This window comes from Mobula hypostoma, chromosome 3, assembly GCF_963921235.1.
Source record: "Mobula hypostoma chromosome 3, sMobHyp1.1, whole genome shotgun sequence".
Taxonomy (NCBI): domain Eukaryota; kingdom Metazoa; phylum Chordata; class Chondrichthyes; order Myliobatiformes; family Myliobatidae; genus Mobula; species Mobula hypostoma.
Genome location: NC_086099.1, coordinates 114,518,080 through 114,545,758, shown reverse-complemented (window position 1 = coordinate 114,545,758; position 27,679 = coordinate 114,518,080). Strand labels below are relative to the sequence as shown.

The window sequence follows — 27,679 nt, the reverse complement described above, 5'->3', positions numbered from 1 at the left end:
ATGGGGGTGTGAAGGAGGACGGGGGTTGAAGACAGAAGGTGAAGGAGAGGTGAAGGAGGACGGGGGATGAAGACAGCAGGTGATGGGGGGGTGAAGGAGGACAAGGGATAAAGACAGAAGGTGATGGGGCTGTGAAGGAGGACAGGGGATTGAGACAGAAGGTGATGGAAAGCTGAAGATGGACGAGGATGAAGACAGAAGGTGATGGGAGGTGAAGGAGGACGGGGGTGAAGACAGAAGGGGATGGGGATGAAGGAGGACAGGGAATGAAGACAGAAGGTGACGTGGAGGTGAAGGAGGACAGGGAAGAAGACAGAAGGTGATGGGGAGGTGAAGGAGGATGGGGGATGAAGACAGAAGGTGATGGGGGGTGAAGGAGGACAGGGGATCAAGACATAAGCTGATGGGGTGGTGAAGGAGGGCGGGGTATGAAGGCAGAAGGTGATGGGGAGGTTAAGGAGAATGGGGGATGAAGGCAGAAGGTAATGGGGTGAAGGAAGACAGGGGATGAAGACAGAAGGTGATGGGGGGTGAAGGAGGACGGGGAATGAAGACAGAAGGTGATGGGGGGTGAAGGAGGACGGGGATGAAGACAGAAGGTGATGGGGAGGTGAAGGAGGACAGGGGATGAAGACAGAAGGTGATGGGGGGTGAAGGAGAACGGGAGATGAAGACATAAGGTGATGGGGAGGTGAAGGAGGACGGGGATGAAGACAGGTGATGGGGGTTGAAGGAGGACGGGGGGTGAAGACAGAAGGGGATGGGGTTGAAGGAGGACGGGGGGTGAAGGCAGAAGGGGATGGGGAGGTGAAGGAGGTCAGGGGATGAAGACAGAAGGTGACGTGGAAGTGAAGGAGGACAGGGAAGAAGACAGAAGGTGATGGGGAGGTGAAGGAAGACAGGGGATGAAGACAGAAGGTGATGGGGGGTGAAGGAGGACAGGGGATGAAGACAGAAGGTGATGGGGGGTGAAGGAGAACGGAAGATGAAGGCAGAAGGTATTGGGGGGGGAAGGAGGAAAAGGGATGAAAACAAGGTGATGGGGAGGTGAAGGAGGACGGGGGATGAAGAAAGAAGGTGACGGGGAGGTGAAGGAGGACAGGGGATGAAGACAGAAGGTGATGGGGAGGTAAAGGAGGATGGGGAGGTGAAGGAGGGAGGGGGAGGAGAGGGACAGGGGGATGAAGAAGTGGGGGAGAGGGGAGGAGAGGGACAGGGGGATGAAGAAGTGGGGGGAGGGGGAGGAGAGGGACAGGGGGATGAAGAAGTGGGGGAGGGGGAGGAGAGGGACAGGGGATGAAGACATAAGGTGATGGGGAGGTGAAGGAGGACGGGGATGAAGACAGGTGATGGGGGTTGAAGGAGGACGGAGGGTGAAGACAGAAGGGGATGGGGTTGAAGGAGGACGGAGGGTGAAGACAGAAGGGGATGGGGTTGAAGGAGGACGGGGGGTGAAGACAGAAGGGGATGGGGGTGAAGGAGGTCAGGAAAGAAGACAGAAGGTGATGGGGAGGTGTAGGAGGACGGAGATGAAGACAGAAGGTGATGGGAGGTGAAGGAGGACGAGGGATGAAGACAGGTGATGGGAGGTAAAGGAGGATGGGGGATGAAGACAGAAGGTGTTGGGGGGTAAAGGAGGACAGGGGATAAAGACACAAGGTGATGGGGGTGAGGAGAATGGGGGATGAAGGCAGAAGGTAATGGGGGGTGAAGGAGGACGGGGATGAAGACAGAATGTGATGGGTGTGAAGGAGGACGGGGAAAGAAGACAGAAGGTGATGGGGGGTGAAGGTGGACGGGGGATGAAGACAGAAGGTGATGGGGAGGTGAAGGAGGACAGGGGATGAAGACAGAAGGTGATGGGGGGTGAAGGAGAACGGGAGATGAAGACATAAGGTGATGGGGAGGTGAAGGAAGACGGGGATGGAGACAGGTGATGGGGGTTGAAGGAGGACGGGGGATGAAGACAGAAGGTGACGTGGAAGTGAAGGAGGACAGGGAAGAAGACAGAAGGTGATGGGGAGGTGAAGGAGGACAGGGGATGAAGACAGAAGGTGATGGGGGTTGAAGGAGGACAGGGGATGAAGACAGAAGGTGATGGGGGGTAAAGGAGGACAGGGGATCAAGACACAAGGTGATGGGGGGTGAGGAGAATGGGGGATGAAGGCAGATGGTAATGGGGGGTGAAGGAGGACGGAGGATGAAGACAGAAGTTGATGGGGAGGTGAAGGAGGATGGGGGATGTAGACAGAAGGTGATGGGGGGAGAAGGAGGACGGGGGATGAAGACAGAAGGTGATGGAGAGGTGAAGGAGGACAGGGGATGAAGACAGAAGGTGACGGGGTGGTGAAGACGGAAGGTGATGGGGAGATGAAGGAGGATGGGGGGTGAAGACAGAAGGGGATGGGGTGAAGGAGTATGGGGGATGGGGAGGTGAAGGAGGACGGTGGATGAAGACAGAAGGTGATGTGGGGTGAAGGAGGACGGGGATGAAGACAGAAGGTGATGGGGAGGTGAAGGAGGACGGGGAATGAAGACAGAAGGTGATGGAGAGGTGAAGGAGAACGGGGGATGAAGGCAGAAGGTGATGGGGGGGTGAAGGAGGACAGGGGATGAAGACAGAAGGTGATGGAAAAGTGAAGGTGGTCGGGGGATGAAGACAGAAGGTGATGGAGAGGTGAAGAAGGACTGAAGATGAAGACCGAAGGTGATGGGGGAGTGAAGGAGGACAGGGGATGAAGACAGAAGGTGATGGAGAGGTGAAGGAGGACGGGGGATGAAGACAGAAAGTGATGGGGAGGTGAAGGAGGATTGGGGATGAAGGCAGAAGTTGATGGTGAGGTGAAAGAAGACAGGGAATGAAGATAGAAGGTGATGGGGGTGAAGACAGAAGGTGATGGGGAGATGAAGGAGGACGGGGGTGAGGACAGAACGGGATGGGGTGAACGAGGACAGGGGATGAAGACAGAAGGTGATGGGGAGGTGAAGGAGGATGGTGGATGAAGACAGAAGGTGATTGGGGATGAAGACAGCAGGTGATGGGGAGGTGAAGGTGGACGGGGGATGAAGACAGAAGGTGATGGGGAGTTGAAGGAGGACCGGGGATGAAGACAGAAGGTGATGGGGGTGTGAAGGAGAGGGACGGGGGATGAAGACAGAAGGTGATGGGGAGGTGAAGGAGGACAGCGGATGAAGACAGAAGTTGATGGGGGGTGAAGGAGAACGGGAGATGAAGACATAAGGTGATGGGGAGGTGAAGGAGGACGGGGATGAAGACAGGTGATAGGGGTTGAAGGAGGACGGGGGTGAAGACAGAAGGGGATGGGGTTGAAGGAGGACGGGGGGTGAAGGCAGAAGGGGATGGGGGTGAAGGAGAACGGGGATGAAGACAGAAGGTGATGAGAAGGTGAAGGAGTACAGGAGATGAAGACAGGTGATGGGGAGGTGAAGGAGGACGGAGATGAAGACAGAAGGTGATGGGGGGTGAAGGAGGACAGGGGGTGAAGACAGAAGGTGATGGGGGGTGAAGGAGAACGGAAGATGAAGGCAGAAGGTATTGGGGGGGAAGGAGGAAAAGGGATGAAAACATAAGGTGATGGGGAGGTGAAGGAGGACGGGGGATGAAGACAGAAGGTGACGGGGAGGTGAAGGAGGACAGGGGATGAAGACAGAAGGTGATGGGGAGGGGGAGGAGAGGGACAGGGGGATGAAGAAGTGGGGGGGATGGGGGTTGAAGGAGGACGGAGGGTGAAGACAGAAGGGGATGGGGTTGAAGGAGGACGGGGGGGTGAAGACAGAAGGGGATGGGGGTGAAGGAGGTCAGGGAAGAAGACAGAAGGTGATGGGGAGGTGAAGGAGGACGGAGATGAAGACAGAAGGTGATGGGAGGTGAAGGAGGACGAGGGATGAAGACAGGTGATGGGAGGTAAAGGAGGACGGGAGATGAAGAGAGAAGAAAGTGGGGGGGCAAAGGAGGATGGGGATAAGGGCAGAAGGTGATGGGGAGGTGAAAGAGGACGGGGATGAAGACAGAAGGGGATGGGGAGATGAAGGAGGACGAGGGGTGAAGACAGAAGGGGATGGGGGTGAAGGAGGACGGCGGATGAAGACAGAAGGTGATGCGGGATGAAGACAGAAGGTGACGGGGAGGTGTAAGAGAACAGGGGTTGAAGACAGAAGGTGATGGGGGTGTGAAGGAGGACGGGGGTTGAAGACAGAAGGTGATGGGGTGTGAAGGAGGATAGGAGATGAAGACAGAAGGCGATGGGGACGTAAGGAGGACAGGGGATGAAGGTCGAAGGGGATGGGGGTGAAGGAGAATGGGGGATGAAGACAGAAGGTGATGAGAAGGTGAAGGAGTACAGGAGATGAAGACAGGTGATGGGGAGGTGAAGGAGGACGGGGGATGAAGACAGAAGGTGATGGGAGGTGAAGGAGGACGAGGGATGAAGACAGGTGATGGGAGGTAAAGGAGGACGGGAGATGAAGAGAGAAGTGGGGGGGCAAAGGAGGATGGGGATAAGGGCAGAAGGTGATGGGGAGGTGAAGGAGGACAGGGGATGAAGACAGAAGGTGACGGGGAGGTGAAGGAGGACAGGGGATGAAGAGAGAAGGTGACGGGGAGATGAAGGAGGACGGGGGGTGAAGACAGAAGGTGATGGGGGGGTGAAGGAGGACAGGAGATGAAGATAGAAGGTGATGGAGAGGTGAAGGAGGACAGGAGATGAAGACAGAAGGTGATGGGGGTGAAGACAGAAGGTGATGGGGGGTGAACAGAGAAGGTGCTGGGGAGGTGGAGGAGGACGGGGGGAGAAGACAGAAGGGGATGGGAGTGCAGGAGGACAGAGGATGAAGACAGAAGGTGATGGAGAGGTGAAGGAGGACGGGGGATGGTGATGGGGGGGTGAAGGAGGACAGGGGATGAAGACAGAAGGTGATGGGGTGATGGAGGACGGGGGATGAAGACAGAAGGTGATGGGGGTGAAGGAGGATGGGAGATGAAGACAGAAGGTGATGGGGATGAAACAGAAGGCGATGGGGACGTAAGGAGGACAGGGGATGAAGGTCGAAGGGGATGGGGGTGAAGGAGAACGGGGATGAAGACAGAAGGTGATGAGAAGGTGAAGGAGTACAGGAGATGAAGACAGGTGATGGGGAGGTGAAGGAGGACGGAGATGAAGACAGAAGGTGATGGGGGGTGAAGGAGGACAGGGGGTGAAGACAGAAGGTGATGGGGGGTGAAGGAGAACGGAAGATGAAGGCAGAAGGTATTGGGGGGGAAGGAGGAAAAGGGATGAAAACATAAGGTGATGGGGAGGTGAAGGAGGACGGGGGATGAAGACAGAAGGTGACGGGGAGGTGAAGGAGGACAGGGGATGAAGACATAAGGTGATGGGGAGGTGAAGGAGGACGGGGATGAAGACAGGTGATGGGGGTTGAAGGAGGACGGAGGGTGAAGACAGAAGGGGATGGGGTTGAAGGAGGACGGGGGGGTGAAGACAGAAGGGGATGGGGGTGAAGGAGGTCAGGGAAGAAGACAGAAGGTGATGGGGAGGTGAAGGAGGACGGAGATGAAGACAGAAGGTGATGGGAGGTGAAGGAGGACGAGGGATGAAGACAGGTGATGGGAGGTAAAGGAGGACGGGAGATGAAGAGAGAAGAAAGTGGGGGGGCAAAGGAGGATGGGGATAAGGGCAGAAGGTGATGGGGAGGTGAAAGAGGACAGGGATGAAGGCAGAAGGTGATGGGGGGTGAAGGAGGACAGGGGATGAAGACAGAAGGTGACGTGGAAGTGAAGGAGGACAGGGAAGAAGACAGAAGGTGATGGGGAGGTGAAGGAAGACAGGGGATGAAGACAGAAGGTGATGGGGAGGTGAAGGAGGACAGGGGATGAAGACAGAAGGTGACGGGGAGGTGAAGGAGGACAGGGGATGAAGACAGAAGGTGATGGGGAGGTAAAGGAGGATGGGGAGGTGAAGGAGGAGGGGGATGAAGACAGAAGGTGAAGGGGGTGAAGGAGGAGAGGGGAAGAAGACAGAAGGTGACGGGGGGTGAAGGAGGACGGGGATGAAGACAGAAGGTGATGGAGAGGTGAAGGAGGACAGGGGATGAAGACATAAGGTGATGGGGAGGTGAAGGAGGACGGGGATGAAGACAGGTGATGGGGGTTGAAGGAGGACGGAGGGTGAAGACAGAAGGGGATGGGGTTGAAGGAGGACGGGGGGTGAAGACAGAAGGGGATGGGGGTGAAGGAGGTCAGGAAAGAAGACAGAAGGTGATGGGGAGGTGTAGGAGGACGGAGATGAAGACAGAAGGTGATGGGAGGTGAAGGAGGACGAGGGATGAAGACAGGTGATGGGAGGTAAAGGAGGATGGGGGATGAAGACAGAAGGTGTTGGGGGGTAAAGGAGGACAGGGGATCAAGACACAAGGTGATGGGGGTGAGGAGAATGGGGGATGAAGGCAGATGGTAATGGGGGGTGAAGGAGGACGGGGGATGAAGACAGAAGGTGATGTGGGGTGAAGGAGGACGGGGAATGAAGACAGAAGGTGATGGGGGGTGAAGGAGGACGGGGATGAAGACAGAAGGTGATGGGGAGGTGAAGGAGGACAGGGGATGAAGACAGAAGGTGATGGGGGGTGAAGGAGAACGGGAGATGAAGACATAAGGTGATGGGGAGGTGAAGGAAGACGGGGATGGAGACAGGTGATGGGGGTTGAAGGAGGACGGGGGATGAAGACAGAAGGTGACGTGGAAGTGAAGGAGGACAGGGAAGAAGACAGAAGGTGATGGGGAGGTGAAGGAGGACAGGGGATGAAGACAGAAGGTGATGGGGGTTGAAGGAGGACAGGGGATGAAGACAGAAGGTGATGGGGAGGTGAAGGAGGATGGGGGATGAAGAAGTGGGGGGGGGGGTGAAGGAGAACGGGAGATGAAGACATAAGGTGATGGGGAGGTGAAGGAAGACGGGGATGGAGACAGGTGATGGGGGTTGAAGGAGGACGGGGGATGAAGACAGAAGGTGACGTGGAAGTGAGGACAGGAAAGAAGACAGAAGGTGATGGGGAGGTGAAGGAGGACAGGGGATGAAGACAGAAGGTGATGGGGGTTGAAGGAGGACAGGGGATGAAGACAGAAGGTGATGGGGAGGTGAAGGAGGATGGGGGATGAAGAACAGAAGGTGATGGGGGGTAAAGGAGGACAGGGGATCAAGACAACAGATAAGGTGATGGGGTGAAGAAGTGGGGGGTGAAGGAGGACGGAGGATGAAGACAGAAGTTGATGGGGAGGTGAAGGAGGATGGGGGATGTAGACAGAAGGTGATGGGGGGAGAAGGAGGATGGGGGATGAAGACAGAAGGTGATGGAGAGGTGAAGGAGGACAGGGGATGAAGACAGAAGGTGACGGGGTGGTGAAGACGGAAGGTGATGGGGAGATGAAGGAGGATGGGGAGATGAAGGAGGATGGGGGGGTGAAGACAGAAGGGGATGGGGTGAAGGAGTATGGGGGATGGGGAGGTGAAGGAGGACGGTGGATGAAGACAGAAGGTGATGTGGGGTGAAGGAGGACGGGGATGAAGACAGAAGGTGATGGGGAGGTGAAGGAGGACGGGGAATGAAGACAGAAGGTGATGGAGAGGTGAAGGAGAACGGGGGATGAAGGCAGAAGGTGATGGGGGGGTGAAGGAGGACAGGGGATGAAGACAGAAGGTGATGGAAAAGTGAAGGTGGTCGGGGGATGAAGACAGAAGGTGATGGGGGGGTAAAAGAGGACGGGGATGAAGGCAGAAGGTGATGGAGAGGTGAAGAAGGACTGAGGATGAAGACCGAAGGTGATGGGGGAGTGAAGGAGGACAGGGGATGAAGACAGAAGGTGATGGAGAGGTGAAGGAGGACGGGGGATGAAGACAGAAAGTGATGGGGAGGTGAAGGAGGATTGGGGATGAAGGCAGAAGTTGATGGTGAGGTGAAAGAAGACAGGGAATGAAGATAGAAGGTGATGGGGGTGAAGACAGAAGGTGATGGGGAGATGAAGGAGGACGGGGGTGAGGACAGAACGGGATGGGGTGAACGAGGACAGGGGATGAAGACAGAAGGTGATGGGGAGGTGAAGGAGGATGGTGAATGAAGACAGAAGGTGATTGGGGATGAAGACAGCAGGTGATGGGGAGGTGAAGGTGGACGGGGAGGAGAGGGACAGGGGGATGAAGAAGTGGGGGGAGGGGGAGGAGAGGGACAGGGGATGAAGAAGTGGGGGAGGGGGAGGAGAGGGACAGGGGGATGAAGAAGTGGGGGGAGGGGAGGAGAGGGACAGGGGGATGAAGAAGTGGGGGAGGGGGAGGAGGAGGGACAGGGGATGAAGACAGAAGGTGACGGGGTGGTGAAGACGGAAGGTGATGGGGAGATGAAGGAGGATGGGGGGGTGAAGACAGAAGGGGATGGGGTGAAGGAGTATGGGGGATGGGGAGGTGAAGGAGGACGGTGGATGAAGACAGAAGGTGATGTGGGGTGAAGGAGGACGGGGATGAAGACAGAAGGTGATGGGGAGGTGAAGGAGGACGGGGGTTGAGGACAGAAGGTGATGGAGAGGTGAAGGAGAACGGGGGATGAAGGCAGAAGGTGATGGGGGGGTGAAGGAGGACAGGGGATGAAGACAGAAGGTGATGGAAAAGTGAAGGTGGTCGGGGGATGAAGACAGAAGGTGATGGGGGGGTAAAAGAGGACAGGGATGAAGGCAGAAGGTGATGGAGAGGTGAAGAAGGACTGAGGATGAAGACCGAAGGTGATGGGGGAGTGAAGGAGGACAGGGGATGAAGACAGAAGGTGATGGAGAGGTGAAGGAGGACGGGGGATGAAGACAGAAAGTGATGGGGAGGTGAAGGAGGATTGGGGATGAAGAAGGGGGGGAGGGGAGGAGAGGGACAGGGGGATGAGCAGAAGTTGATGGTGAGGTGAAAGAAGACAGGGAATGAAGATAGAAGGTGATGGGGGTGAAGACAGAAGGTGATGGGGAGATGAAGGAGGACGGGGGTGAGGACAGAACGGGATGGGGTGAACGAGGACAGGGGATGAAGACAGAAGGTGATGGGGAGGTGAAGGAGGATGGTGGATGAAGACAGAAGGTGGACGGGGATGAAGACAGCAGGTGATGGGGAGGTGAAGGTGGACGGGGGATGAAGACAGAAGGTGATGGGGAGTTGAAGGAGGACCGGGGATGAAGACAGAAGGTGATGGGGGTGTGAAGGAGGACGGGGATGAAGACAGAAGGTGATGGGGAGGTGCAGGAGGACAGCGGATGAAGACAGAAGTTGATGGGGGGTGAAGGAGAACGGGAGATGAAGACATAAGGTGATGGGGAGGTGAAGGAGGACGGGGATGAAGACAGGTGATAGGGGTTGAAGGAGGACGGGGGGTGAAGACAGAAGGGGATGGAGTTGAAGGAGGACGGGGGGGTGAAGGCAGAAGGGGATGGGGGTGAAGGAGGTCAGGGGATGAAGACAGAAGGTGACGTGGAAGTGAAGGAGGACAGGGAAGAAGACAGAAGGTGATGGGGAGGTGAAGGAAGACAGGGGATGAAGACAGAAGGTGATGGGGGGTGAAGGAGGACAGGGGATGAAGACAGAAGGTGATGGGGGGTGAAGGAGAATGGAAGATGAAGGCAGAAGGTATTGGGGGGGAAGGAGGAAAAGGGATGAAAACATAAGGTGATGGGGAGGTGAAGGAGGACGGGGGATGAAGACAGAAGGTGATGGGGAGGTAAAGGAGGATGGGGAGGTGAAGGAGGAGGGGGATGAAGACAGAAGGTGAAGGGGGTGAAGGAGGAGAGGGGAAGAAGACAGAAGGTGACGGGGGGTGAAGGAGGACGGGGATGAAGACAGAAGGTGATGGAGAGGTGAAGGAGGACAGGGGATGAAGACATAAGGTGATGGGGAGGTGAAGGAGGACGGGGATGAAGACAGGTGATGGGGGTTGAAGGAGGACGGAGGGAGAAAACAGAAGGGGATGGGGTTGAAGGAGGACGGGGGGTGAAGACAGAAGGGGATGGGGGTGAAGGAGGTCAGGAAAGACGACAGAAGGTGATGGGGAGGTGTAGGAGGACGGAGATGAAGACAGAAGGTGATGGGAGGTGAAGGAGGACCAGGGATGAAGACAGGTGATGGGAGGTAAAGGAGGATGGGGGATGAAGACAGAAGGTGTTGGGGGGTAAAGGAGGACAGGGGATGAAGACAGAAGGTGTTGGGGGGTAAAGGAGGACAGGGGATCAAGACACAAGGTGATGGGGGTGAGGAGAATGGGGGATGAAGGCAGAAGGTAATGGGGGGTGAAGGAGGACGGGGGATGAAGACAGAAGGTGATGGGGGTGAAGGAGGACGGGGAATGAAGACAGAAGGTGATGGGGGGTGAAGGAGGACGGGGGATGAAGACAGAAGGTGATGGGGAGGTGAAGGAGGACAGGGGATGAAGACAGAAGGTGATGGGGGGTGAAGGAGGACGGGGGATGAAGACAGAATGTGATGGGGGTGAAGGAGGACGGGGAATGAAGACAGAAGGTGATGGGGGGTGAAGGAGGACGGGGGATGAAGACAGAAGGTGATGGGGAGGTGAAGGAGGACAGGGGATGAAGACAGAAGGTGATGGGGGGTGAAGGAGAACGGGAGATGAAGACATAAGGTGATGGGGAGGTGAAGGAAGACGGGGATGGAGACAGGTGATGGGGGTTGAAGGAGGACGGGGGATGAAGACAGAAGGTGACGTGGAAGTGAAGGAGGACAGGGAAGAAGACAGAAGGTGATGGGGAGGTGAAGGAGGACAGGGGATGAAGACAGAAGGTGATGGGGGTTGAAGGAGGACAGGGGATGAAGACAGAAGGTGATGGGGAGGTGAAGGAGGATGGGGGATGAAGACAGAAGGTGATGGGGGGTAAAGGAGGACAGGGGATCAAGACACAAGGTGATGGGGGGTGAGGAGAATGGGGGATGAAGGCAGATGGTAATGGGGGGTGAAGGAGGACGGAGGATGAAGACAGAAGTTGATGGGGAGGTGAAGGAGGATGGGGGATGTAGACAGAAGGTGATGGGGGGAGAAGGAGGACGGGGGATGAAGACAGAAGGTGATGGAGAGGTGAAGGAGGACAGGGGATGAAGACAGAAGGTGACGGGGTGGTGAAGACGGAAGGTGATGGGGAGATGAAGGAGGATGGGGGGGTGAAGACAGAAGGGGATGGGGTGAAGGAGTATGGGGGATGGGGAGGTGAAGGAGGACGGTGGATGAAGACAGAAGGTGATGTGGGGTGAAGGAGGACGGGGATGAAGACAGAAGGTGATGGGGAGGTGAAGGAGGACGGGGAATGAAGACAGAAGGTGATGGAGAGGTGAAGGAGAACGGGGGATGAAGGCAGAAGGTGATGGGGGGTGAAGGAGGACAGGGGATGAAGACAGAAGGTGATGGAAAAGTGAAGGTGGTCGGGGGATGAAGACAGAAGGTGATGGGGGGGTAAAAGAGGACGGGGATGAAGGCAGAAGGTGATGGAGAGGTGAAGAAGGACTGAAGATGAAGACCGAAGGTGATGGGGGAGTGAAGGAGGACAGGGGATGAAGACAGAAGGTGATGGAGAGGTGAAGGAGGACGGGGGATGAAGACAGAAAGTGATGGGGAGGTGAAGGAGGATTGGGGATGAAGGCAGAAGTTGATGGTGAGGTGAAAGAAGACAGGGAATGAAGATAGAAGGTGATGGGGGTGAAGACAGAAGGTGATGGGGAGATGAAGGAGGACGGGGGTGAGGACAGAACGGGATGGGGTGAACGAGGACAGGGGATGAAGACAGAAGGTGATGGGGAGGTGAAGGAGGATGGTGGATGAAGACAGAAGGTGATTGGGGATGAAGACAGCAGGTGATGGGGAGGTGAAGGTGGACGGGGGATGAAGACAGAAGGTGATGGGGAGTTGAAGGAGGACCGGGTATGAAGACAGAAGGTGATGGGGGTGTGAAGGAGGACAGGGGATGAAGACAGAAAGTGATAGAAAGGTGAAGGTGGACGGGGGATGAAGACAGAAGGTGATGGGGGGGTGAAGGAGGACGAGGGATGAAGACAGAAGGTGATGGAGAGGTGAAGAAGGACGGGGGATGAAGACAGAAGGTGATGGGGGTGTGAAGGAGGACGGGGGATGAAGACAGAAGGTGATGGTGAGGTGAAGGAGGACAGGGGATGAAGACAGAAGGTGATGGGGGTGAAGACAGAAGGTGATGGGGAGGTGAAGGAGGACAGGATATGAAGACAGAAGATGATGGAGAGGTGAAGGAGTACGGGAGATGAAGGCAGAAGGTATTGGGGGGGTGAAGGAGGACAGGAGATGAAGAGATAAGGTGATGGGGGGTGAAGGAGGACGGGATATGAAGGCAGAAGGTGATGGGGAGGTGAAGGAGGACGAATGATGAAGACAGAAGGTGATGGGGGGTGAAGGAGAGCGGGATATGAAGGCAGAAGGTGATGGGGGGTGAAGGAGGACGGGGGATGAAGGCAGAAGGTGATGGGGGGTGAAGGAGGAGGGGGTATGAAGACAGAAGGTGATGGGGGGTGAAGGAGGAGGGGGGATGAAGACAGAAGGTGATGGGGGGTGAAGGAGGACGGGATATGAAGGCAGAAGGTGATGGGGAGGTGAAGGAGGACGAATGATGAAGACAGAAGGTGATGGGGGGTGAAGAAGAGCGGGGGATGCAGGCAGAAGGTGATGGGGGGTGAAGGAGGACGGGGGTGAAGACAGAAGGGGATGTGGGTGAAGGAGGACAGGAGATGAAGACAGAAGGTGATGGGGGATGAAGACAGAAGGTGACGTGGAGGTGAAGGAGGACGGGGGATGAAGGCAGGTGATGGGGGATGAAGACAGAAGGTGATAGAGAGGTGAAGGAGGACGGGGGATGAAGACAGAAGGTGATGAGGAGGTGAAGGAGGACGGGGGATGAAGACAGAAGGTGATGGGGGGTGAAGGAGGATAGGGGATGAAGACAGATGGTGATGGGGTGAAGATATAAGGTGATGGGGAGATAAAGGAGGATGGGGGTGAAGACAGAAGGTGATGGAGGGTGAATACAGAAGGTGACGTGGAGGTGAAGGAGGACGGGGGATGAAGGCAGAAGATGATGGGGAGGTGAAGGAGCACAGGGATGAAGGCAGGTGATGGGCGATGAAGACAGAAGGTGATGGGGGGGTGAAGGAAAACGGGGTGAAGGCAGAAGAAAGTGGAGGGGTAAAGGAGAACGGGGATGAGGGCAGAAACTGATGGGGAGGTGAAGGAGGACAGGGGATGAAGACAGAAGGTCACGGCCGTGAAGGAGAATGGGGGATTAAGGTAGAAGGTGATGGGGGGTTGAAGGAGAACAGGGGGTGAAGACAGAAGGTGATGGGGTGGTGAAGGAGAACGGAGGATGAGGACAGAAGGTGATGGGGAGGTGAAGGAGGACGGGGATGAAGGCAGGTGATGGGGGGGTGGAGGAGAGGGACAGGGGATGAAGACAGAAGGTGATGGGGGTGAAGGAGGACGGGGGATGAAGACAGAAGCAAGTGGGAGGGTAAAGGAGGATGCGGATGAGGGCAGAAGGTGATGGAGAGGTGAAGGAGGACGGGGGATGAGAGAGAAGAGGGGAGGTGAAGGAAGGTGATGGGGAGGTGAAGGAGGATGGGGGTGAGGTGAAGGACGACGGGGAGGAAGACAGAAGGTGATGGGGGGTGAAGGAGGACAGGGGATGTAGACAGAGGGTGATGGAGAGGTGAAGGAGGACATGGGATCAAGACAGAAGGTGATGGGGGTGTGAAGGAGGACGGGGAATAAAGACAGAAGGTGATGGAGAGGTGAAGGAGGACAGGGGATGGTGATGGAGGGGTGAAGGAGGACAGGGGATGAAGGCAGAGGTGAAGGGGTGAAGACAGAAGGGGATGGGGAGGTGAAGGAGGACGGGGGATGAAGACAGAAGGTGATGGGGGGTGAAGGAGGATAGGGGATGAAGACATAAGGTGATGGGGGGGTGAAGGAGGACGGGGATGAAGACAGAATGTGATGGAGTGGTGAAGGAGAACGGAGGATGAGGACAGAAGGTGATGGGGAGGTGAAGGAGGACGGGGATGAAGGCAGGTGATGGGGGGGTGAAGGAGGACAGGGGATGAAGACAGAAGGTGATGGGGGTGAAGGAGGACGGGGGATGAAGACAGAAGAAAGTGTGGGGGTAAAGGAGGATGGGGAGGAGGGCAGAAGGTGATGGGGAGGTGAAGGAGGACGGGGATGAAGACATAAGGTGATGGAGAGGTGAAGGAGGATGGGGGATGAAGAGAGAAGGTGATGGGGAGGTGAAGGAGGATGGGGAGGTGAAGGACGACGGGGAGGAAGACAGAAGGTGATGGGGGGTGAAGGAGGACAGGGGATGTAGACAGAGGGTGATGGAGAGGTAAAGGAGGACGGGGGATGAAGACAGAAGCTGATGGAGAGGTGAAGGAGGACGTGGGATCAAGACAGAAGGTGATGGGGGTGTGAAGGAGGACGGGGGATGAAGACAGAAGGTGATGGTGAGGTGAAGGAGGACAGGGGATGAAGACAGAAGGTGATGGGGGTGAAGACAGAAGGTGATGGGGAGGTGAAGGAGGACAGGATATGAAGACAGAAGGTGATGGAGAGGTGAAGGAGTACGGGAGATGAAGGCAGAAGGTATTGGGGGGGTGAAGGAGGACAGGAGATGAAGAGATAAGGTGATGGGGGGTGAAGGAGGATGGGATATGAAGGCAGGAGGTGATGGGGAGGTGAAGGAGGACGAATGATGAAGACAGAAGGTGATGGGGGGTGAAGGAGAGCGGGATATGAAGGCAGAAGGTGATGGGGAGGTGAAGGAGGACGGGGGATGAAGGCAGAAGGTGATGGGGGGTGAAGGAGGACGGGGGATGAAGGCAGAAGGTGATGGGGGGTGAAGGAGGAGGGGGTATGAAGACAGAAGGTGATGGGGGGTGAAGGAGGAGGGGGGATGAAGACAGAAGGTGATGGGGGGTGAAGGAGGACGGGATATGAAGGCAGAAGGTGATGGGGAGGTGAAGGAGGACGAATGATGAAGACAGAAGGTGATGGGGGGTGAAGAAGAGCGGGGGATGCAGGCAGAAGGTGATGGGGGGTGAAGGAGGACGGGGGTGAAGACAGAAGGGGATGTGGGTGAAGGAGGACAGGAGATGAAGACAGAAGGTGATGGGGGATGAAGACAGAAGGTGACGTGGAGGTGAAGGAGGACGGGGGATGAAGGCAGGTGATGGGGGATGAAGACAGAAGGTGATAGAGAGGTGAAGGAGGACGGGGGATGAAGACAGAAGGTGATGAGGAGGTGAAGGAGGACGGGGGATGAAGACAGAAGGTGATGGGGGGTGAAGGAGGATAGGGGATGAAGACAGATGGTGATGGGGTGAAGATATAAGGTGATGGGGAGATAAAGGAGGATGGGGGTGAAGACAGAAGGTGATGGAGGGTGAATACAGAAGGTGACGTGGAGGTGAAGGAGGACGGGGGATGAAGGCAGAAGATGATGGGGAGGTGAAGGAGCACAGGGATGAAGGCAGGTGATGGGCGATGAAGACAGAAGGTGATGGGGGGGTGAAGGAAAACGGGGTGAAGGCAGAAGAAAGTGGAGGGGTAAAGGAGAACGGGGATGAGGGCAGAAACTGATGGGGAGGTGAAGGAGGACAGGGGATGAAGACAGAAGGTCACGGCCGTGAAGGAGAATGGGGGATTAAGGTAGAAGGTGATGGGGGGTTGAAGGAGAACAGGGGGTGAAGACAGAAGGTGATGGGGTGGTGAAGGAGAACGGAGGATGAGGACAGAAGGTGATGGGGAGGTGAAGGAGGACGGGGATGAAGGCAGGTGATGGGGGGGTGAAGGAGGACAGGGGATGAAGACAGAAGGTGATGGGGGTGAAGGAGGACGGGGGATGAAGACAGAAGCAAGTGGGAGGGTAAAGGAGGATGCGGATGAGGGCAGAAGGTGATGGAGAGGTGAAGGAGGACGGGGGATGAAGAGAGAAGGTGATGGGGAGGTGAAGGAGGATGGGGAGGTGAAGGACGACGGGGAGGAAGACAGAAGGTGATGGGGGGTGAAGGAGGACAGGGGATGTAGACAGAGGGTGATGGAGAGGTGAAGGAGGACATGGGATCAAGACAGAAGGTGATGGGGGTGTGAAGGAGGACGGGGAATAAAGACAGAGGGTGATGGAGAGGTGAAGGAGGACAGGGGATGGTGATGGAGGGGTGAAGGAGGACAGGGGATGAAGGCAGAGGTGAAGGGGGTGAAGACAGAAGGGGATGGGGAGGTGAAGGAGGACGGGGGATGAAGACAGAAGGTGATGGGGGGTGAAGGAGGATAGGGGATGAAGACATAAGGTGATGGGGGGGTGAAGGAGGACGGGGATGAAGACAGAATGTGATGGAGTGGTGAAGGAGAACGGAGGATGAGGACAGAAGGTGATGGGGAGGTGAAGGAGGACGGGGATGAAGGCAGGTGATGGGGGGGTGAAGGAGGACAGGGGATGAAGACAGAAGGTGATGGGGGTGAAGGAGGACGGGGGATGAAGACAGAAGAAAGTGTGGGGGTAAAGGAGGATGGGGAGGAGGGCAGAAGGTGATGGGGAGGTGAAGGAGGACGGGGATGAAGACATAAGGTGATGGAGAGGTGAAGGAGGATGGGGGATGAAGAGAGAAGGTGATGGGGAGGTGAAGGAGGATGGGGAGGTGAAGGACGACGGGGAGGAAGACAGAAGGTGATGGGGGGTGAAGGAGGACAGGGGATGTAGACAGAGGGTGATGGAGAGGTAAAGGAGGACGGGGGATGAAGACAGAAGCTGATGGAGAGGTGAAGGAGGACGTGGGATCAAGACAGAAGGTGATGGGGGTGTGAAGGAGGACGGGGAATGAAGACAGAAGGTGATGGAGAGGTGAAGGAGGACAGGGGATGGTGATGGAGGGGTGAAGGAGGACAGGGGATGAAGGCAGAGGTGAAGGGGGTGAAGACAGAAGGGGATGGGGAGGTGAAGGAGGATGGGGGATGAAGACAGAAGGTTATGGGTGGTGAAGGAGGACGGGATGAAGACATAAGGTGATGGGGGGTGAAGGAGGACGGGGAATGAAGACAGAAGGTGATGAAGGGGTGAAGGAGGACAGGGGATGAAGACAGAATGTGATGGGTGGTGAAGGAGGACGGGGAATGAAGACAGAAGGTGACGGGGAGGTGAAGGAGGACGGGGATAAAGACAGAAGGTGATGGGGGTGAAGGAGGACGGGGGATGAAGGCAGAGGTTAAGGGGTTGGGGGGGGTAGAAGCCAGAAGAAGACCGGGGGGAGGGGGGGCTGACGGACAAGCCGGACGGTCTGAATGCTGGGGGCAGCCCCCATGTCGCCACGTTTCCAGCACCAAAGTACCATGCTCACAACTCACTAACCCTAACCCATACATCTTTGCTGTTCGCTGTCATTGTAGTGTTATACAAACCACAACGCTGGAATGCGCCCCACCTATTGGTATCGGGTTTTGAACTAAAATATTCATCTGGAAACCTACCTCAGCAACAGAGTTTGGTGATCCTCCTGCACTAACGTCAACTGTGTCGAGATCTGCACTAATATTTTGCTCTGCAGTCTTTTCCTTCACCCTCCTGTACGATTTATATTCTACATGACCGTGGGCCTCCGTCGCGCCCGTACCACGCAGAGCTTTAGCATGTGACAGTAGGGTCAGGGGCAGAGCTTGACTTCACTCTCACCAACAATGAACTCGACTCATCTCATGTTCTTGATATTTATTGCTTTATTTTGCTTTATCTGCAGGTTGTTGTTTTTGGCTTACAAGTTGTGTGTGTGTCTCGTGAGCAGTTTTCATTGATTCTATTGTGTTTTTTTGCGCTTACTGTGAATGCCCATAATTCTTTTACTTAGAAATACAGCACAGAACAGGCCCTTCTGCACCTTCCAGCCACACCACCCCACAACCCCCATTTAACCCTAACCTACAATTTACCATGACCAATTAACCTACTAATTGAAACGACAATGGACTGTGGGAGGAAACCGATGCATTCCACGGGAAGGACATACAAAGATGCCTTACAGAGGATGCTCAGATTGAACCGCAAACTCCAACGCCCTGAGTTGTAGTAGCGTTGTGCTACTGTGGCATTCCTGGGTAGTACATGGTGACAAGAGTAGCTTAATAATAAATGGTCTTTGATTACTCTGCGGAGGCTGTGGCAAGGCAAGGGTTAAGACACACTGCCAGCAGGGGTAGTTTACAGATAGTGTGCAGTGTGCAGGGGAGGGCTTCGAAGAGCGCAGCTTGCCTGTGCACAGCAGGGGACTAGAGCCACTTTGCTGACCGAGACAAGGTAAGCATGCAGACAAAGGATTCTGGTGCAACATTTATGATAACTATCATGAAGTTTTCGGGCGGTGGGATAGCACAGCAGCTTTAGACAATTGCGCTCCGCATTCCATTCCCCTCGCCGTCAGAAAAGGATGCCCTCTCTTTGGCTTTTATGCTGGCTTTGACTTCTTTTTTTAGCCATGCCTTTAGAATACTTCTTCCTCCTTGTAATGCTCTGCCTGTGAGATAATAGGTTCCCTCGCACATTCCAAAGACGTACAGGTTAGGGTTCGCGAGTTGTAGGCGTGCTACTCTGGCACTGGAAACATGACTGCCCCCAGCGTCAGTCATTGACACAAACTTACATAGTTCACGATGCATTTGGATATATATGCGACAATAAAGCTGATGGTTAAATGATCAGAGATGCTACTGGCTACCTAATACCTACATCATCAGAGTGTGATTGACCACTGATTGCACACGTATGGAATCTGAACGTGCACAAAGTTACCACTGGTCAGTATCCATACCCAAGCAGTCAATTCCTGTATAAAAACAACAGTTTCTTTGTTGAAACTTCCCAACAGACTCCATACAAGAAAGGTCAAGTGGACCATGGTGTAGCAGTTAGCTCAATACTACTACAGATCAGGGTGTCAGAGTTCAGAGTTCAATTCCAACGTTATTCGTAAGGAGACTGTACGTCCTCCCCGTAGAATGTGCAAGTTTTCCCCAGGTCCTCAGTTTCATCCCACAGTATACATTTGGTTATTATAAATTGTCCTGTGATTAGGCTGGGGTTAAAACGGGGGTGTTGGGCGGCCCAGCTCGAAGGGCAGGAAGGTCCTATTCCGCTCATATTTCTCAATGAATAAAAACAGTGTGGGGACAAGGACCCAGCTGTTGTTGTGCACGGGTAAAATCAGGTGTGACTAACCCTCCCGACAGGTAAAATCGGGTGTGACTGACCCCCGGCAGGTAAAATCGGGTGTGACTGACCCCCCCGACAGGTAAAATCGGGTGTGACTGACCCCCCCAACAGGTAAAATCGGGTGTGACTGACCTCCCCCTCCCTGCCCCGGACAGGTAAAATCGGGTGTGACTGACCTCCCAACAGGTAAAATTGGGTGTGACTAACCCCCGACAGGTAAATCAGGTGCAATCAATCTACTAACAGGAAAATCAGGTATGATTAGATCAGATGTATCGGTGGAGTAAAGGGAATCACAGAGGCACGAGGGAGACAGAATTGATTGGAAAATAACACTGGCAGGGATGATGGCAGAGCAGCAATGTATGGAATTTCTGGAAGCAATTACGAAGGCACAGGATATTTACATCCCAAGGAGGAAGAAGTATTCTGAAGGCATGGCTAAAAAGAGAAGTCAAAGCCAGCATAAAAGCCAAAGAGAGGGCATATAATAGAGCAAACATCAGAGGGAAATTAGAGGATTGGGAAGCTTTTAAAAACCAACAGAAGGCAACTAAAAAGTAATTAAGGTAAAGGTGAAATACAAATGCAAGCTAACCAATAATATTAAAGAGGATGCCTACAGTTTCTTCTGATACATAAAGTGTAAAAGAGAGGAGAGAGTGGATATCGGACCGCTGGAAAACAATGCTGGGGAGGTAGTGATGGAGGACAATGAGTGGTGGACGAACTAAGTACTTTGCATCAGTCTTCACTGTGGAGGACACCAGCAGAATGATGGAAGTTCCAGGTGTCAGGGGTCAGAAGAGTGTGAAGTTGCCATTATTAGGGAGAAGGTTCTTGGGAAATTGAAAGGTCTGAAGATAGATAAGTCACCTGGACCAGATGGACTACACCCCAGGGTTCTGAAAGGTGTCTGAGGAGATTGTAGAGGCATTAGTAATGATCTTTTAAGAATCACTAGATTCTGGAATGGTTCTGGAGAACTGGAAAATTGAAAACGTCGCTCCACTCTTCAAGAAGGGAGAGAGGCAGAAGAAAGGAAATTATAGGCCAGTTGGTCTGACCTCAGTGGTCGGGAAGATGTCAGAGTCAATTGTTAAGGATGTGGTTTTGGGGTACTTGGAGGCACATGATAAAATAGGCCATAGTCAGCATGGTTTCCTCAAGGGAAAACCTTGCCGGACAAATCTGTTAGAATTCTTTGAAGAAATAACAAGCACAATAGACAAAGGAGGATTAGCTGATATTTTGTACTTGGATTTTCGGAAGGCCTTTGACAAGATGACACAATGAGGCTGCTTAACAAGCCACAAGCCCATGGCATTACAGGAAAGATTTAACATGGATAAAGCAGTGGCTGATTGGCAGGAGGCAAAGAGTGGGAATAAAGGGAGCCTTTTCTGGCTGGCTGCTGGGGACTAGTGGTGTTCCACAGGGATCTGTGTTGGGACCAATTCTTTTTACGTTATATGATGGAATTGATGGCTTTGTTGTAAAGTTTGCAGATGATATGAAACCAGGTGGAGGGGCAGGTAGTTCAAAGGAAGTAGAGAAACTACAGAAGGACTTAGACAGAGTAGGTGAATGGGCAAAGAAATGGCTGGTGGAATACAGTGACACACATAAAAGTTGCTGGTGAAAGTAGCAGGCCAGGCAGCATCTCCAGGAAGAGGTACAGTCAACGTTTCGGGCCAAGACCCTTCGTCAGGACTAACTGAAAGAAGAGCCAGTAAGAGATTTGAAAGTGGGAGGCGGAGGGGGAGATCTGAAATGATAGGAGAAGACAGGAGGGGGAGGGATGGAGCCAAGAGCTGGACAGTTGATGCAGCCATGGGCACCCGTATGGGTCCTAGCTATGCCAGCCTTTTCGTTGGCTTTGTGGAACAATTTATGTTCCAAACCTATTCTGGTATCTGTCCCCCACTTTTCCTTCGCTACACCGACGACTGCATTGGCGCTGCTTCCTGCACGCATGCTGAGCTCGTTGACTTCATTAACTTTGCCTCCAACTTTCACCCTGCCCTTACATTTACCTGGTCCATTTCCAACACCTCCCTCCCCTTTCTTGATCTTTCTGTCTCTATCTCTGGAGACAGCTTATCCACTGATGTCTACTATAAGCCTACTGACTCTCACAGCTATCTGGACTATTCCTCTTCTCACCCTGTCTCTTGCAAAAATGCCATCCCCTTCTCGCAATTCCTCCATCTGTGCCGCATCTGCTCTCAGGATGAGGCTTTTCATTCCAGGATGAGGGAGATGTCCTCCTTTTTTAAAGAAAGGGGCTTCCCTTCCTCCACCATCAACTCTGCTCTCAAACGCATCTCCCCCATTTCACGCACATCTGCTGTCACTCCATCCTCCCGCCACCCCACGAGGAATAGGGTTCCCCTTGTCCTCACCTACCACCCCACCAGCCTCCAGGTCCAACATATAATTCTCCGTAACTTCCGCCACCTCCAACGGGATCCCACCACTAAGTACGTCTTTCCCTCCCCCGCCCCCCCCCCACTTTCCGCAGGGATCGCTCCCTATGCCCTATGCCACTCCCTTGTCCATTCTTCTCCCACCATCCCTCCCCACCGATCTCCCCTGGCACTTATCCTTGTAAGCAGAACAAGTGCTACACATGCCCTTACACTTCCTCCCTCACTACCATTCAGGGCCCAAGACAGTCCTTCCAGGTGAGGCGACACTTCACCTGTGAGTCGGCTGGGGTGATATACTGCGTCTGGTGCTCCCGATGCGGCCTTCTATATATTGGTGAGACCCGACGCTGACTGGGAGATCACTTCGCTGAACACCTATGCTCTGTCTGCCAGAGAAAGCAGGATCTCCCAGTGGCCACACATTTTAATTCCACATCCCATTCCCATTCTGATATGTCTATCCATGGCCTCCTCTACTGTAAAGATGAAACCACACTTAGGTTGGAGGAACAACACCTTATATTCTGTCTGGGTAGCCTCCAACCTGATGGCATGAACATTGACTTCTCTAACCTCCGCTAAGGCCCCACCTCCCCCTTGTACCCCATCGATTATTTATTTATTTTTATACACACTTTCCTTTTCTCTCTCTACTTATTCTCCCTCTGTCCCTCTCTCCCTCTCACTGTACCCCTTGCCCATCATCTGGGCTTCTCCCCCGCCACCCTCTTCCTTCTCCCTAAGCCTCCTGTCCCATGATCCTCTCATATCCCTTTTGCCAATCACCTGTCCAGCTCTTGGCTCCATCCCTCCCCCTCCCGTCTTCTCCTATCATTTCAGATCTCCCCCTCCCCCTCTTAAATCTCTCACTATCTCTTCTTTCAGTTAGTCCTGACGAAGGGTCTCGGCCCGAAACGTCGACAGTACCTCTTCCAATAGATGCTGCCTGGCCTGCTGCGTTCACCAGCAACTTCTATGTGCGTTGCTTGAAATTCCAGCATCTGCAGATTTCCTCGTGTTTGGTGGAATACAGTGTTGGGAAATGTATGGTCATGCACTTTGGCAGAAGAAATGAGAGGGATGACTATTTTCTAAACAGAGAGAAAATACAAAATACCAAGGTACAAAGGAACTTGTGAGTCCTCGTGCACGATTCTCTAAAGGTTAATTTTCAGGTCGAGTCTGTGGTGAGGAAGGCAAATGCAATGATAGCATTAATTTCAAGAGGACTAGAATATAAAAGCAAGGATGTAATGTTGAAACTTTCTAAAGCACTGTTGAGGCCTCACTTGGAGTATTGTGAGCAGTTTTGGTCCCCTTATCTCAGAAAGGATGTGCTGAAACTGGAGAGGATTCAAAAGAGGTTTATGAAGTTGATTCCAGGATTGAATGGCTTGTCATATGCAGAGCATTTGACGGCTCTGGGCCTGCAATTCACTAGAATTCAGGAGGGTGAGGGATGACCTCTTTGAAACCTATCAAATGGTTTCAATGGTGAAAGGTCTCAATAGAGTGGATGTGGAGAGGATATTTCCTATGGTGGGAGAGTCTAAGACCAGAGAACACTGCCTGAGAATAGAGGGGCGTCCTTTCAGAATGGAAATCAGGAGGGATTTCTTTAGCCAGAGAGTGGTGAATCTGCGGAATTCTTTGCCACAGGCAGCAGTGGAGGGCAAGTCTTTATGTATATTTAAAGCAGAGGTGGATAGATTCTTGATTAGTCAGGACATGAACTGATACGGGGAGGAGGCAGGAGACTGGGACTGAAAAGAAAACTGATTTAGCCATGATGCAATGGTGGAGCAGACGATGGACCAAATGGCCTAATTCTGCTCCTATATCTTATGGTCTTATTAACCTACTAACGAGTAAATCAGATGCGATTAACCTACTCACCGGTACATCTCTAGACTGTGGGAGGACCCGCAGAAAACCCACACATTCCAGACAGGATGTTCAGAGACCTCTTACAGAAGACGTCAGGAACAAAGTGCCAACTCTGACTAGTTGGTACAGTCCAGTTAATCAGCCACAACAGCAGCAAGCCTCGAAGGGCATCGGCCAGGCTCCCTCACACTCCCAGGTGACAAAACCAACCCACTATTGCCCCACTGTGGGTTTCATCCCTGACACCTGCGCAAGCCCACCCTTGCTTCCTGACGTCCTGACACCCCAGCGCCCCCCCCCCCCCACCCGCCAACTCACCTCGTCCAGCCATACTCCCCTCAAAGTAGCCTTTGGAGACAGTAAGCAGCGGCCAGTTGGTGTCCAGAGGCATGACAGGGGGCGGTGGCTGAAGGAGCTGGGCCTGGGGGTCGATCTCTGGCACCTGCGTTCGAGAAGATAGGGAGGAGGAGGAGGCAGAGAAAGAGAGACAGATGTTATGAGGGCAGGCGTCACCCAGAGAGAATGGGGCATGGGTAGCAGTGGCCAGTCCAACTTACTATTTCTTTCTCCAGGTCAAAGGTCACTCGCAAGGCCTCCGCCTCCTCATCCAGTCCGTGTGTAGCCGCAGTCAGGTAGGCCAGCGACTCTGGGGGATGGAAATGGGACCATTAGTGACTGATGTAGAACACTCACACTAAATATACATTGCAATCTGAGGGTGGGAAAGGAGAGCGAACGGTGAGGGGCAGTGGGGCAAGGGAATTGTGGAGGGTAGTGTGAGTGGTGACGTAGATGTGAATTGTTTCTGCTTACTCTGCCCGCAGTTCTTGAGGATGCGAACGCGCTCTCCCACGTCGCCCAAATACAACGCATTCTGGTAATGGCCACTCATGTCCTTCCGGATCTCAGCTGCAGGAGACACGGAAACATTCAGTGACAGCTCAGGGCTGTGGCTGTTATATACCTGCCACTCTCTCTCACACACACATGCTGAGCTGGTGCTGTTGGAGCACTGCATTACCAAGATACTGCTGTCACTGAGCAAGCACATCGTTGCCTTGACTGAACTCCCAGCGCCCTGCACACGTCACATTCCCTTCTGTGTCCCGGGAGAACATTCTGCACGTGACCAGCAGTTCCTGGTCACCAGGAAGCCCCCCCGGTGAGCAGGTACAAGACTTTCTCTGGGCACGCGGCTGTTGCAAATTTCTACAGGTATACCGTGGACTGCGTTCTGACTGACTGCATCACCCTCTGGTACGAAGGGACCACTGCACAGGAATGGAAAAAGCTGCAGGAAGTTCTCAACCCAGTCGGCTCCATCGTGGGCACGGGCCTGTCCAACATCGAGGCACCTTCAAAACGGGATGATTCAAAAAAGGTAGCGTGCAGCATTAAGGACCCCATCGCCCAGGACATCCCTCTTCTCATTGCTACCATCAGGGAGGATTTACAGCTTCTTCCCCTCCGCCATCAGATTTCTGAATGGACAATAAACCCATAAACACTACCTCAGTACTTTAATTCTGGTTTTGCTCCCTTTTTGCTCTATATGCACTCTCAGAGGGTCATGAGTGCTTTTAACAAGCTGCCAGCACAAGTGGTGCATGTAAGCTCGATTTCAATGTTTAAAAGAAGTTTGGATAGGTACATGAATGGAGGAATGCAGGGGGGAGGCAGCATGTGGCGGGGGGGGGAGGAGCATGTTCAGGTCCACAGGAGGAAGCAGCTTAAATGGTTCAGCATGAAATAGATAGGCTGAAGGGCCTGTTTCTGTGTTGTACTTTTCCATCTCTCTGACACTGACCAGAATCCCCAGAATACACACACAGTATATACAGTGTGTGTGTGGGTGCATGTGAGTGTGTTTATACATATACATACCTATATACACACACACACAAATATATACACACACACATACACACCTATACACACAAACGAACACATATATACATACCAATATACACACACATATACACAGGCACACATATCTACACACACACCTATATACACACACACACCGATACATAAAAACACACCCATACACACACACCCACACATACCCATATTTACACAAACTCACACACATAGCCCTACATACACCCACACTTATATATACACACGCACACACACAAACCTCTACACATACACACACACACCTATTGTAATTTATAGTTGTTATGGCAAATGCCAGTGAAATTAATCTGGATTACGATTCACTATCACATGTAAAGCAGAGGTGCTGGATCACTGCTGTTATTTGAACACAAACAATGCCAACTGCAATCCTGGTGATTGACGCTCCCTCCCTTCATTCGCAGCAGTTAAATGCAGACCCGGCAGAGCAAGTGTGCCCCAGAGCCAAGAAATGATGCACTTGTATTGGAGAGGGTCCAGACCCGGTCCGTCAGAATGACAGGGTTAATGTCTCAGCAGCAGGTGGTGGCTCTGGGCCTGTACTCAGGGGAGTTTAGAAGTCTGGGGTGGGGGAGATCTGACTGAAACATATTGAATATTCAAAAGATAGAGTGGGTGTGGAGAGGATGTTTCCTATAGTGGGGGAGTCTAGGACCAGAGGACACAGATAGAGTGGATGTGGAGAGGATGTTTCCTATAGTGGGGGAGTCTAGGACCAGAGGACACAGATAGAGTGGATGTGGAGAGGATGTTTCCTATAGTGGGGGAGTCTAGGACCAGAGGACACAGATTGAGTGGATGTGGAGAGGATGTTTCCTATAGTGGGGAGTCTAGGACCAGAGGACACAGATAGAGTGGATGTGGAGAGGATGTTTCGTATAGTGTGGGAGTCTAGCCCAGTCTCAGAATAGAAGTATGTCCATTTAGAATTGAGATGAGGAGGTTTTTTTTTGGCCAGAGGGTGGTGAATTTGTTGCTCCAGAAAGTTATGGATGCCAAATCATTATATTTAAGAGGTTGGTATGCATTTGATTTGTCAGGGCATCAAAGGTTACAGGGAGAAGGCAGTAGATTAGGTTTGAGTGGGAGAATAAATTCACCATGATGGCATGGCAGAGCAGACTGGATGGAATAAGTTGTTTAATTGTGCAAGTATGTTTGACACATGCCTTCCTGTCCCCACCACCTTGCTCCCAGATGCTTGGCCTTACCGATCTTCATCATCTTGCGCAGTTTCTCCAGGTTGCCAGTGATGAGATAGAGGAAGGAGAGCTTATCGAAGTTCTTGGTGCGTTGGTAGCACATCTCCACAATCTGGTGGTTACCCTGCAGCAGTGCCAGCTCACCCAGCTTCTCCCAGCACCCCTTCTCATCCAGTGCCTTTGCCGCGTCCAGCGCTATCTGGTTCCGGGGGAAAGGAGATCAGCTCAGACTGGGGAGGGCACGGGCTGGGAGAAAGGACCAGGAGAGGGTGCAGGGGAGGAGAAAAAGGCGGAGGGGGATGTGTAGGAAGTGGGTGAGTGGGAAATCAAGGGAGCAGGGAGGAGGGGGAAATCAAAGGATCTGCGGGAGAACGGAGAGATCGAGGGAGTGGAGAGGAAAAAGGAGTGGAAAATTGAGGAAGTGGGGTGGAGGAGGGGGAAATCAAGGGATCTGCTGGAGAACAGAGAGATCGAGGGAGTGGAGAGGAAAGAAGGGGATTGAGGGAGCGGATGAAATTGAGAGAGCTGCACAGAGAGAAGGGGAGGTCCAGTGCTCAGTGGGCACGTGGCTGAGGGCAAGCTCCTGTCCACGGAGGTTGGTCTTACCTCAATGTTGCCGCACTCCAGAGCCAGGCTGAATCTGGTCTTCTCGTCCTTGACAAAATGCAGTGCCACCTCCGGGTAACCCTTCTTCTGCAGGTAGGCAATGATGGACTGGCCCACCAGCTTGGCATTGCGAACCATGTGCAGCACCTGCGGGCACGCAGTGAGCAGTCAGCAGGCATACAGAGAGAGCCCAGGACCCCGCTGAGTGTGCAGCTCAACTGTTCCCAGGAGTGGACATTAACAACCCAGGCCCCAGCCACAAATCCTGCAGCTGGAGAGTCAGGGGCACCTTTATTAAAACAGTGAGCCTCACATGCTTAGTTACC

General features: G+C 53.5%; 1 protein-coding gene across 1 annotated transcript in view; it reads right to left on the bottom strand.

Moving 5' to 3' along the window:
* Nucleotides 1–27,679, bottom strand: part of copa (COPI coat complex subunit alpha) — a 198,873-nt gene that overhangs the window by 102,497 nt on the left and 68,697 nt on the right. Inside the window, exons 16-20 of the mRNA XM_063042473.1 lie at nt 27,354–27,500; nt 26,757–26,946; nt 24,439–24,534; nt 24,183–24,271; nt 23,944–24,067 (exon numbers count right to left, since the gene is read on the bottom strand). Of these exons, the coding sequence (XP_062898543.1) occupies nt 23,944–24,067; nt 24,183–24,271; nt 24,439–24,534; nt 26,757–26,946; nt 27,354–27,500 (646 nt within the window). The remainder of the gene's footprint in view (nt 1–23,943; nt 24,068–24,182; nt 24,272–24,438; nt 24,535–26,756; nt 26,947–27,353; nt 27,501–27,679) is intronic.